At 36.1% G+C, this 13,607-nt stretch overlaps 1 protein-coding gene across 7 annotated transcripts in view; it reads left to right on the top strand.

Annotated features, from left to right (window-relative positions):
• The window catches only part of NCKAP5 (NCK associated protein 5), a 395,279-nt gene that overhangs the window by 258,813 nt on the left and 122,859 nt on the right, over nucleotides 1-13,607 (top strand). For all 7 annotated transcript variants that reach the window (XR_012836176.1, XM_075757174.1, XM_075757171.1 and 4 more), the window contains one exon: nucleotides 5,249-5,398. Coding sequence is in view for 6 of the 7 variants with exons in the window: in XM_075757174.1 (XP_075613289.1) it covers nucleotides 5,249-5,398 (150 nt within the window). In the remaining variant the exon portion in view is untranslated. The remainder of the gene's footprint in view (nucleotides 1-5,248; nucleotides 5,399-13,607) is intronic.

Raw genomic sequence — 13,607 nt, 5'->3', positions numbered from 1 at the left:
ATATTCAGGTCACAGTGATATCAGTGACTAGTCCTGTACCAAGCATCTTGCAGGAAACGCTTTGTGATTTCATCAGTCTTACATTACATTGCTCTGACTTAACGTACAAGTATCTTTTAGACATCTCAGGTTTCACCTAATGAAATAGGTTATAAAGCATATCAGAAGATACTGCAAAGTTTCAAAGGGTATATTTAAGAGAGATTGAGCCACAGTAAACAACTGTTAATTATGATTAAGGAAAAAAAGGTCATGGTGAGGGGAGAAAGGGGAGCAAGGTGCCACTGGAAAACAATTTTAACCTTGTTGGAATTTTAAGTCAGTAGTCCTTGGAGCAATTGCTGCCTTTTTTCAGCTTGTGCAGTCAGACTGAGCTACTTGTGCATAGCTTGGGGCTGTTTTTTTCATCTACAGTTTTTATCTACATCAATAGTCTGAAAATTCTTGTTTCCTATCGCTCACTTGCGGTGAAGAATAGTGCTGAACACTAGGAGGCCTGCAGTGGAAATAACGCTGAAAGTACATCATCTAAGTATATATCAAGACTATAGAATGGCCTTGCAAGAAAAAAACATTCACATATTATTATTACATAAACAATTCTGCATATGGATTTGTAAATTGTAGCTTGGGTTTGGAGGTTAAGAGTCTGTCTTTATTATAGCAGGAAGGAGTGTTAGTGTAGTGTATGTCTATTTAGTGAATATCTTATATTTAGGAAGTCCTGTGGAAGCTCCTGAGATACCGTGGAAAGTGTTAAATGTTTGAGATGCTGAGTTAGCTGCTCAGCTTGGGTTCAGTATTGACTGGATTCTTGGGTGCCTGTTACCATTGCCTTTTTTATACGGTCTGTTAATAACTACATTGTGAATCATTTCAAGTTCTTTTCTCAAATAAGTGGTTATGAGCAATCATAAGCACTATTTAATTATATATCCTACATATATTTTATTCTTGGGTTAAATATGTGATTAGTGTGTTTTTGGAAAATTGCAGGCATGACTTTCAGAAGAATTTGAATTTGTAACCATTATAAAACCATTGTCTAATAAATTTTGGAAGCTGAAGATTAAAGGAATTCAGAAAAAACCCAACACTCAGGCATCACAATCTGACACCCAAAATTGAAATAGAGATCGTTTGTGTCTGAGGGATCTTTACTGCATTGCATCTGAAACACTTCGCTTCTCTGGAGGACTTGTGTTTATCACATGAAAATGATCTTTAGCTTCTATAAGCAAAGATGTCATCTCTAATTATTGCTTATCAGTTTCCGGACAAGTAATTCATGTCATCCAATGCTTACTGGGAGAAATCAGCATTTCAAAGATCTTGATCTTTTTTAATTCTTGTTTGATTCAAGCAGAATTTTGTCACATGTCCTTGTGAAAGATCTGTGCTTATAATCAGTACTGTAGAGTCCAGATGCAGTTATATCAGGATTAGATTATGCTGTGTTTTATTATTGCCACTTGTCTAGTGAACTTTGCGATGTTTCTGTGACTCTGGAACCTCCTTGGGTAACCTGTTCAGTGACCATATGACCACTCTCACAGGAGGGGAAAAAAAAAGTTTTCCTAATATGTAATTGCAATTTCTCATGTTCCAAGCTGTGTATCTGTTTTTTTCATCATGCCACTTCCAAGAAGAGTCTGGCTCCACCTTCTCTCTTCCCTGCAACAGATACCTTCCTATGCAGTTGGCTCCCAGCCTCTACTGGTACACGGGGTGATTCCTTCCCTGGTGCAGGACTCCAAATTTCCCATTGCTGAGAGCTGTGGCAGGTGCTGTGCTGTGCTGGTTCTGTTCGGCCTCCTCCCATGGAAGCCTGTCTGCTGGTTAACAGTGTTAATGATTTCTGTTTTCTTAAAGGCTTCTTCCTTGGGTAGGTAGTTCCTGCATTGTAAAACATCAAATTAGGAAAAACTGGAAGATGAGTTACCTGGGGAACTGTATGATCATTTCATATCATGTATTTGTCATTACTACCAGAGAAGAGCCCTTACTCCAATTAGTGCCTAACTATGGTTTTCACTGTAAAAAAGAAAATCTAGAATAGATTTTTGCTAGCTACCTTTTTTTTTCTTTCTATCATCTGGCATTTACTCTTCTTGGTTTGAAATTCCATAGTTACATGTTGAAATATTTTAAAGTAAGTTCATTTTTTTCCATTTTTTTTCCTGTGTGCATATAATTCCTAGAAAGCATCTTAAGAAAGAAGAAAGGGCAAAGAACAGACAACGTCATGGTACTACCAGTAGAACTTTAAAAGTACAACAATTTCTGAAATAATAATGGTTAAAAAATAGCTGACTAAGTGTCCCTTTGACACTTGTCTGTTCCTTGAAAAGGTGAGGAGTCTTAGAGGAAAGGCATCACAGTGAGTAACGCTGTGCCCAGAGGGTCAGCAGCTTTTTGTCTTTCTTGGGATGAAGGAGGAGGTAATTTCTGAAATAGGCAGTTTGGTCTCATGTTTTGAAAGCTTCCATATGATCTTTTCTATCACTATAGTTACTTCTTTTGTTTATAAACAGTGAAACACTTTGTTGTTCACTGTTCTGAAAGGCGGGTGGAAGGGAGAAAATTGGCTTTATATTCTACATATTTCTTTATATTCTACAAGTTCCAGTAAATTATCATTTGGAATTTCAGGTGGATTTTCTGCTCTCTTTAATTTATTGTTCTTACTTTTATTTATTAGTGGAAAAAGGGAGTATTATACTGTTCCTTCCTGCTTCATCTAACTGAAAACCAGCTTTTTGATAAGTCTCAGTCAGGTCGCTGCATTGTACAGCATCATGGATCAATGTCTTCAGTGATTTGCATCTTCTCATTGATTCTAGAAAGCTTGCCATTTCCAGACTGCGGGATCTGTTTTTATCTGTTGTTTTCTCTTGGCTATAGGGCCTATAGTGTTTGATCAAAGGGTTCATCATCAGTGTACTATTTGTTTGATTTATAGAACAAACTGAATACTTAGAAATAATGGTCAGGGCAGGATGTCATTTTAGATTTGCAAAATACTGTTGGTTTCAGCAGAGCAATGACAGTTTAAAGCAGCTTGAGAAACTTACACAATGTGGGACTTGATTGTAAGTTTCTCATTAATTCTGTGGGAACGGGTTTACAGTGAGCAGCATAATCCTAGTTTCTGTTTAGTAAAATTTGAATATTTAATATTTTTATTGTCTCTTTGTTGACACACAGCATTAGAGATGTAGATGAGCCTTTACTGTAGAATTCTCATCAAGCTGCTATGTTTGCATCCTCTCGTGGTACAGGCATGTGTCTTAAACTCTTACTGGTCTGGGGAGACGAAGAGCTGGGTTGTTGCTTTTTTTTCCTTTTTTTTTTTTTTTTTTTTTTTACCTGTCCAGCTTACTTCTGGAGCACCATTTCCATGCCACCTTTTCACAGAAATGAAACTGCATTGATCAGCAGGATAGCACTTACTCTGCCTTTGCTGGACTTCTGACCTGGAGAGTATTTTGCTATTCAGGTTGAAAACCCAGCCTGCCTTCAATTGTGCAATACATGAGGCATAAAACAGAGACTGTTTAGAAGATTCAAAATGTGTTCTTTAGTTGAGGTAACACAAGAAGTATAGGAATCTAGGAAAAAAAGGGAATAAGCTGCTCTACGAAGTGTTTTATGTCAATGCGCTCATCAGGGCAACTTGAAGGAAAAATGGTTTAGTGGCTCTTTTACAGATGCTTGATAGTTGCACCAGTGAGTAGCAAGCAAGGAAAAAAAACCCGAAAACCAACTACTATATTTATGGTTTCTTTGTGATCAGGATAGCGCTAATGCTGGAAACCTGATGGAATGGCTCTTTGACGTCTATGGTTTGAGGCTTGGAATGAGATCTGTGCCTCATGGTTTGCGTAAGAGTATTCAGTGATTAAGCCCATAGCTTACAAAATTGATTCTTGATTAAAGTTTTAACATAGTAATAGTCAATTTCTGAGCTAATTAATATTTAAAAAAGACATTGTTAGAAATGTGATTCACAGTGCTGATTTTTAATTCAGTTGTGTTTATGGGTTTTAATTAAGATAATGTCTTGCTGTTAACTCTCGAGTTATATTTGCACAGTTATTCAAGGTGGATCAGTTCTTCATGAAAATACATATTTTTATGCTTAGACAGAGTTTGTGTTCTGTAGTAGTTACAAGAAGTACATCTCACTTATAGACTGACCCAAAGATGATGAAAGTATGTGCCTTTGTATATAAGAATTATCAAAAAGGCACACAAAGAAAACTAAATGCTCATTAAAGGACTTCTCTAGATTTCTGTTGACACCCATTATTTAATGTTGATTTACCTCACATTTTCCATTCTTAATCTTCTCATTGGTTGTCACACTGTATCTACTTACATAGTTAGAGAACATGGTTTACAAGGTAGAGGCTTTCCACCCTGTGTTGTACTCAGATGTTAATTCACTCTGTACATCTGTGTAGTTCTATTTCTTCACCTTATACTTGCCTCGTCGTTTTGGGCACTATTTTACATTGCCTGCTTGTAGTCTCGATGTTTTGCTTGCTCCATCTCATTATCTGTCTCAACAGAGAACTTGGACACATAATTAATGGAGTTAGTAGGATTCACTGTTCAATCCTATGATTTTTATAGACCTCTTGTAAAACTCAGCAGCCATAGTTCACTCAGCAACAGCAGCTAATAATAACCCAGTCTGACTCACTTGTAATAGACTGGGGCACTTCTGAAAATTTTGCTGTATTCTCTCCAGTTATATATTAGTGTGGATCGTAAATCGGTATTCAAGTTGTAGCTTGGTTCTCAGCCCATTATTTAGTAATTCAAATATTAGCTCTAGATGAAGAAAGGTGAAATACATTAGGCATGAACATGTGTTAGCTTTTCCTCTATAAACTGCTTTATATATCAATGGCAAAATGCTTCCATTGAAAGCTGGTGTGCTCAATTTTCATTACAACTTCTAAAGAAGAAAATGCAAGTAATTTATTAAAAAGACTGTGAGTTCCACTTTTAAAAAACTTAAGTAGATGTAGCAGTTCAATTGTGCATACACTTTTGCAGAATTGGCATAGCAGCATGTTTCCTAGACCCTTCATGACTCCACTTATTTTGTACAGTAATCACGTAACTAGCAACTTGCTCTGTCTTTTTTTCATTCATATACAGGGGAGATTTGAAGACATTTGCATAGTTAACTTCATTTCCACCTATAAGTAATGACATTTTAAAAAAATCATTTCAGGAAAAGCTGTCAGAAGATAGTAGGAAATGTAAAGAAGGCATGGAAAAAATTCACACGCCAGTGGATGAAGATTCGAGAAGTGAAAGCAGCAGCACTGAAGAGGAAAAAGAAAAGACAAAATTGCTATTGGAGCGTTTGAAGGCTCTGGAGGTAAGAAGTATGATGGTTTCACACATAAAAACCCACCCTGCCCCCTGCCTCATTCATTTATTGGCACTGAATCACCTTCTAGTATAAATCTAATCTTTCACAGTTCACCTGTACTTGTGTTATGGGCTATTTTTTTTATGATTCATTTACCAAGGATGAACAAGAAACTTAGTCTTAGAACCACTGAAAGGATCTCTCTCTAATGTTGGGCATCAGGTATCCTTAAAAAGAACTTCGTACATTATTTTAATGCAGTTGAGGCCATTTAATAAGAAAAATTGTTGTTTCTGGTTTTGTGTCAATTATTATGGGTGGTTTAACAACTACTGGTGTTGCTTCATTGTAGTTTATTGCTCAACTTTTAACTGCTGGACTACTTGCTTGAAGATTCAGCTCAGGTCTTTTTACTGTTAGATTGTGGAAAATCTGTTTCTTTGTAGACCACATGGAGAACCACATACTCTACATTTTGAGTGCATTTCTGGAAAATTAAGATGTGCAAAATAGTGTACCTTGTGGTAACTCCTAATTAGAGGAAAAGTTTTAATATTTTGTTAGGCAACCATGGACAAGGTGCAGGTAAGACTGTAACTGCTATGTGTATGAACTTATATTGTGCTCATTGATATAAGCATGGGTTTCAATGTGTATAAAAAAATAAGTCTGTGCATATTTTAATACAATTCTGAACAAGTACAGAACTTAACTTATCAAGTGTTAAGAACTTAACTTATCAGGTACTTAACTTATCAAGTGTTTCCTCCATTGTCTTCTGTTCAGGTATCTATGTAGTGTTGTATGTATGGATAAATGAATGCCTTAGAATGATATTAGTGGCCTTTTGCCTGTGTAGGGTCTTGGTAAACAAAGACTTCATCATTCAGCCTGTACATTTTTGGTTAAGTGTGAAGGCTCTTTTGCATCATAATTTTTATTTTGAGGTGAACTCTGATCAAATGAGAACTCTAGATTTTTGTTCTTGACAACTTAGTTAAAAGTAAAACATGAACAGTTATAATCATGTTTGGATCTAAATACAGAATCTGAAAGGTATAAGCAGTGTCTGCAGTTTTTCTTTCTTTTAAAATCTTAGGCTGCTTGTAAAATAAGCACTTTTAATATTAATTAACTCTAATTTTGCCCTGGGAAAATAAACCACACGATACTAAATTTTTAAGGCCCATAAAACTCTGATAAATGTACATTTAAATGTACAGTTTACTATAGTCTGTCGATAGAGAATGACTGTATGTTCCTTGCGGTCTTTTATTTCCAAAGATGCATGATTTGTGTTTACTTCGCCTCGTTCTTAATCAATCTGCATGGCAGTTGCAGTTCTTTATGTCCTCAGTTGATAGGAAGGTGTTCAATAATGTCACAACCTTTATCAGTTGTGGCAAATTGCCCAGATACATAACGTAACATTATGGACAGACAGAATCTAGTTCTGGGAGGTCTGTGAATAGATTTCCTCATTGATGTCAGTGTTGTGTAGTGGCTTGTTCAAAAACACATAACAGGGGATGCCAATACTTCAAGAATTAGTCTACATAAATAGTCTAAGGAGCTATCAAAGTAGAAAGATGAACTGCAGGGCCATCATTAATTGTGGCCCAAGATAATTAAAACAAAGTGTTGTTAATTGTGTGTTGTTTAATCTTATACATTCTTACACTTGATTTTTCTCTTGAAGAATATAATCTGTAGTGTGAAAGACTCTATGGTTTATTAATTGAGACATACTTTTTTTAAGTTATATGCAATTAACAGTTCTAATCCTTTATTATTTGCAGAGTAATTATTCTACATATTTTATTAGTCTATATAGAAAGAAATGAAAAATTGCTGTTTGTTAGTTCCTGTGCTGTGGACGTCAGAATCTTTAATCTTACTTTATATGATTAGATGTTACAGTATCATACACAATTAGTAAAATCGGCAAGGATAATAAAGTACTTTCTAAAGTTGGTCCTCCATCTGTGCACTGTAGAATCTGAAGACTGGCTATAAACAGAACCTAGTAAAAGTAATAGTCATAATGTAGGACCTAATCCATTAATGCCTATTAATGTAATTTCATTAATATCAGTGCTTTTAAGTAATCTTTTAATATTTCTTCAGATTTTTTTGTTTGTTACTCAAGTGTAGCTCATGACAAGATGTGGCCTAGTCTGTTAGAGCATTGTAAAATTATTCCATCTTTCCTTCCTACCATTGTCCTGTTGCTAGTATGAGCTTCTCTTGAAATGAGGGACTGTATGTATGTATGTATTTACGTGTATATAAATGTATATTATAGTGTACATTGAGGGAAAAGTTTGAGCAAGTGATGTAAAGTTTTTATTATATAAAAGTTTACATTCAGCAGGTAAGGTTTTTTTCTGGTTAATAACTTCTCTTGACTGGTCACAGTAAACCAAAAAAGGTTTGATAAGTCCAAGTTAAGTTTCAAGTGAATGAAGTACCAAAAGAGAAAAGCTATCCACCACCACAGGGATAAATGGTAGTAGCCAGTACATACACAATATAATAGATTATTTAGTTTCTTTTCTTTTGAATATCTGTATGGGAAAAACATCCCTGCTCCAACATGAAATAAATTGTTTCTGCTCTTTCTGGAGTAGTGGTAGATATGAGGTGAGTGGTGGTTTTCTTCAGGAATTTCTGGCAATGTGAAGAAAGCTGTAGTCATCTTCAACTATTGGATATGGACCAGCAAATTATCAAATCTAAGTGTGAAAAAAAGGGATGAGGCTTCATTTTCACAGAAAACTTTCTTTAAGTGGCTTCCATATCAGTGGAGTTGTGTTTAACATTTTTTTCTTACACTTGAGTGCTGTCAAATGTATTGCCAAATAAATTTCTGTATTACTTTTTGGCTTTTACTAACTTCTGTTTAACCTAGAAATTTTCTGACTGAAGAATACAAATCAGTATAATAAAGTGTCTTTGTAGCCAGCCCAAGTGAAAGCTATCATATACTTTGATAAGAAATATATATACTTATTCTCCCATTGCTCCTTTTACCTATAATCTTTTTACATCCTTTATCATTTACAGCGAATTCTGTTTCCACTCTACTGACTGATAAATACCATACGTTTCTAATCAAATGCAATAGGTGACAAATAACAAATGGTTCATACCGTCTTGTATCCTATTTTATGTAGTTGAAATTAATTGTGATTTCCAGGATATCAAAACTCGCTTGTGCCTTCAGCATTTTTAGTTGGCTGCTGTTGAAATGCCAATTTACTTCAGCAGTTATGATCAAATGCCTTCTAACTCTTCCAAAGGAAAAAAAAGAAAAAAAAAATTCTGTGATAACTTCTCTGTGCATTTGGAGTGCTGCAAAAAAAGAAATATTAATGAAGTATGGTGAATAACATATCGACTCCTTGCTGGAATTTCATTTTTTTAATCTGCTTTCATCACCAGAAGAATTGCAAATTTTTTTTTAAATAGTAGACAGAAATATAGAAAAAATATAATTTATTCTGTACATGCATCAACCCCTATGCAGCAATTTCAGCTATATGTAGGTATATACAGAATTACAGTAAAACAATAATGTTATATTTCCAAAGTCATATGCATTAAGTTGGAAATTTTTCACAAAACCTTAATTTGCCCTCCTGGGTATGCTAGATATTATACAGAGTCTCACTACAAGATTGTCTACTATTTCTTTTTTCCAGCAAGAACAGTTTACACAGTCACAGTGCACAGAGGAAAGCTTTGAGAATATTCTAGATTTGAAAAACAGTGTCTGTAAAGACCTGAAGACTGTCACAGGGCTTCATTATCCAATATGGAGCTATGGGGTCTCTGCCCCAATTTAGCCTTAAATGACTGAAATACAGGCTGCCCGAGCACCTGCATAATTGCAAATGAATTAAACTGATACACTGAGTTAGTGTCAGTCTTAATCTAAACATGCCTGTAAAAGCCATAGTTACTTTGATTTTAAAAATTTAATCAGTGATACTGTGTCAGCTTTGAAGGCTTATTAAAGTCTGTCATTTGCACAGACATTTATGCAGTGAGGATAATTCAGTATGAATTAACTATGTCTAACTGTATGATATGTTCCAGGTCTTCCAGACTTCCTTTTTTGCAACTGCAGTAGTGCAACTTTCTTAGAAAGTATTTGCTTTTGGTTGGTAATGAAGAAAGTAAGCTGACTGGGATTGCTCTGAACTAACTGACCAAAGAGTACTTAATGAAGGCTGATTTGGACAATCCTCTGCTTTGCCAGTGAAAAAAAGGGATTCTGGAAGATAAAGTCCTTTTTTTGCGGTGTTACATCGTTTCACACACTGCATGTCCTCTCAATTCCTCAGAAAGAAAGAGGAGTGTGAGTAGATATTGGATGAAAACTCAAGAAAACTGGATTCATTTCCTATCTCAGCTGCAGATTTCCTGCATCCTCTACAATCTATTTCATTTATTTCTGCCTTGGTAAACATTTGTAGAGGTAAAGAGTGAGAATGTGGCATACGGTCAAATACCTTGGGAAGCTGGCTAGTTTCTTCTCATTTCTTCCATCTGAATGTATTCTTAGACTCAAAGACATGGAACTGGAAACAACTCAGAGGAGAAGGCCGTAATGCCCTGGTTTGGTCTGGTAGGGTAACATGTTTTACACCGGAAGCAAAGAGGAAAACAGATTACAGAAGAGGCAGAATTAAGGTTTCAATTCTAGATGTATCTATCCAACTCTTAGATGCTGAGTTACCACGTATAAAGAACATCTAAACTAGATCCACTCTGGAGGAAAAAAAGAATATGAATTTCCCCTACTCACTCCAACCCTCTCTGTGCTGTTTCCCTATGAAGGTAGGCACAGGACTGACTTCTTATCTGCATTTCTGAAGAGCCTACAGCCCTTCCTCACAGAGATCACTAGAAGTCTTTCATGTAAGCGAAGTGCAGGCATGCTTCTTCCTGTGAGGCTTGTGAGTTGATCTGTCTGGCAGGAGTCAGCATGTACACTGCATCATATGGTGCACCATGCTTGTCTTGTGACAAGATGTCCATCTGTTATGGGATCAGTCGTGCCTGCCTTTAGGATAGGACATCATATTTTTGCTAGCACCTGTTCTGTTTCATAGCATCACCTTGTTAAGAGGAATTCATGGGTTTTGGTTATGTGGGGGCAGTTTCCACTCTTTGGAAGAGATGATTTGCCCACCTTAGCCTATGATGGTGCACAACTAACACCTTGCTAAAAACACAGTATTTACATTCAAATTAAAATAAACATTGTCAACAAGGAAGTGGTTCCCTTGGTTACCTGAGTGTCCCCCTTCCCTCCTAGAAGTTCTGCAATCAGCACAAGTTCCATTGGCCTCAAAAAATAATGATTGAAGGCTGCTCACAACCTTGCATTTTTCACCAAACAGCAAGCCACTGGAGTAACATTAAATTGTAACCTTGACGTTATCAAATGAAAAGCCTAATTCATGTGTGAAAATCTCATTGCTTGCAGGTGAGTGAGACTGAATGAAAGTTTCAGTAAACTAAGCTGCAGTAGAAGCAGTATCTGCTAGGGAAGAGTCATGAAACCACTCTAATTTTAATTATAGAATTTTGCCCTCTTGCCCTTTGCAGTTCATCATAGAAAGATGTGTTTTGTTTTAATAAATTGAGCTTTGGGAGAAAACTCACTCAGGATAATAAGCTAAATGTTCAAATATATTAGAGGGGTAATTTCCCTTGTATCATCACCATTAAACAAATGAGGAAGTATGTCAAGTATTTCTCGTATTGTTTTTACTACCCTGCAGAGGAAGAAAGACATGATATCAAGGAACTATGAAAAAGATAAAAAAGAAATATGAGAGGGGTACATATTTCCTTTGAGTGGATTGAGAAGATAACTTTATTTTGAGTGTAGTGCTGGTGGGTTTTGTTTTGCCCTTACATTATTTTTCCTTTTTTTTTTTTCCTAATTTTCCATGTACTACAATGTAAAATGGTAAGAGAATTAATAATTCTATTATTTTCCATGGAAAGAAACATACAGTACACAGGGGCAAAAGCCTGAATTTCTGAAAATAATTGTGAGGAAAAATTTTTTGTTTATCGAAAGTCAGCTGCTTTACTTTGGTTTCTAGTCTAGAAACGAAATTTGAATCACTATACTTAGATGCATAGAAAAATCATGAAACTTTAAAATATTTTTTAGCAATGTTCTAAATATTTTGTAGCAACCAGTTTTGTTCCAGCCAATGCATTTAATCTGATCCAGCCAGAAGCCTCTTCTTAGCTCTGTGCCTTGGCTATCCACGTAACTAGATTCATTATGCTGATTAGTCACCAAGGGCCAACCTACTTAATCCTAATTATTGGATTATTTTACTTTTAAATCTTTTCAGTGGGAGAATTTTAGAATTAGTTTTATGAACTGTGCCTAAGAATTCTTTTTTTAATAGCCAGGGATCAGACAATGACGCAGGGAAAGTCTTATTTCCAAATTTACCCGGTGGCTGATAATGAGTCAGCATTGACTTGCATCACTGGTTTCAAAAACAGCCCAGTTTATTCCAACTCTTTGCTGGTAATAGTATTGGCAAACTGTTTAAGCTTCCCAATAGCTGAGTAAATTTTAAATTAAAACCAAGCAAGTACTTTCAAGCTGAATGTATTCTATAATCTGTTGATGCTTGAACTCCTCTACTGTAGGTCTTCCGTGGCTCAGTTGTTCCTAGACTTTGAGTAGCAGATGATCTCATGTCTGCTACCTGTTTCTCCTTGCCTTTGTTTTCTGGGGTGCTTTCCTCTTCACCATCTGTCCTCACCGACTCCTTTAAACACACCTCCTTCCCAGATGTTGGTACCCTCCCTCCTGCCAGGTCATGCCCTCCTGCTGTTCAGATCTTCCACTGTGGCTTTCCCATCCATCCTACATGCTGCCCATGAGTGCGTGAAGCTGCATTCTCCGTAGCTGGCACAGGCTTTCAGTGGTTGAAGCACCTTATCAGCTGGGATGTTAATAGACATAAAACCTTCATGTAGAAGATGAAGACTAATAGAAAACTCTATGTGTAGTGATGAGTATTTAAGACAAAAGAATGTACTTCTTGCAGACATATAAAATATTGAGGATCTAAAAGGACTTTCTCTTTTTCTCTCTCCTTTTACACTATTTTTCTAAGCCAGACAAAATTCATGGCAATTTCTTTTTTGACATGCAAGAATCAAGGTGATCTAGTAGGGATATGAATTTACACAGGGATATTGAAAACAGCTCTGCCTACTAGATGTAGGAAGAGCTGTTCAGATTTGCTCTCTTTTTCATTGCTGTAACCATTTGCTGCTATCATTAGAGAAAGACTGCTGATCCACTGTTCCACCAAACAGTCCCATCTTCTGAAATGGGAGAGTGCCTTAATATAAATAAGTCTGTACATTAAGTCATTGCCTCCATAACTGGTTGAAGAGTCATGGAGGAGGCCATGCATATCTGCATTTTTCTGACTATTCAGTTCAATGAAAACTTTAAATACATGGTTTCTAAAATCAACCGTGGTGCCTCCTAGGAATTTTAGTCTGAGTAACAGATGCTATTGTTTTCTTTTCTAACTAAGTCTAGAGAAAAAAAAAAGAATATTGAATTGCATCTTCAACAGCAGTGGTTCAGAAGTTAAATGTTTTGGGTCACAACATGCAGAGCTTCGGAGTTTTTGGCACATGTTGAAAAGGTAAAAACTTTCAAATCAACTCTGCTTTCTACTGTGAGATACCCACGAAGCAGTAATGTGTCAAAATTCGCTAATTCAGCGAAGTGCTCAACAGAACATGCTCCAACTAGTGTTCCTGTTTTGTTACGTTTTAAACCAGTGTTTAATTGTTTTAAGTGTGACCTCGTGTCATACCCCATCAACTACTTGTATAAAGGGAATTTTGCTGCATATCAGAATTTTTCTCCTTTAGCTTGCTCATGCAGTCAACTTAGGTTTTAATAAAGTTACTAGCTTTCTGGCATCAGATATTTCAGTGCTCTCATCACACACGTCAGTCTATCCAAGTGAGGTACAAGGCACATTGGAAAGGCAGAGTAAGTAACTTATGCTGTTCCTGAGTTTGCCTTCTCAAGGTAGAATGACATAAAATATCCTTTTCCAAGGCAGTGAATCCAACATCTTCCAGGTGGAAGAAACATTTCTTATATGCAGTTTTTAATTCACATCAATATTTTAGTCAG

The sequence above is a fragment of the Balearica regulorum genome, chromosome 6 (genome assembly GCF_011004875.1).
Source record: "Balearica regulorum gibbericeps isolate bBalReg1 chromosome 6, bBalReg1.pri, whole genome shotgun sequence".
In the NCBI taxonomy this organism is placed as follows: Eukaryota; Metazoa; Chordata; class Aves; order Gruiformes; family Gruidae; genus Balearica; species Balearica regulorum.
Note: the sequence above shows the minus strand (reverse complement) of the source record. Positions and strands in the feature narration are given on the sequence as shown.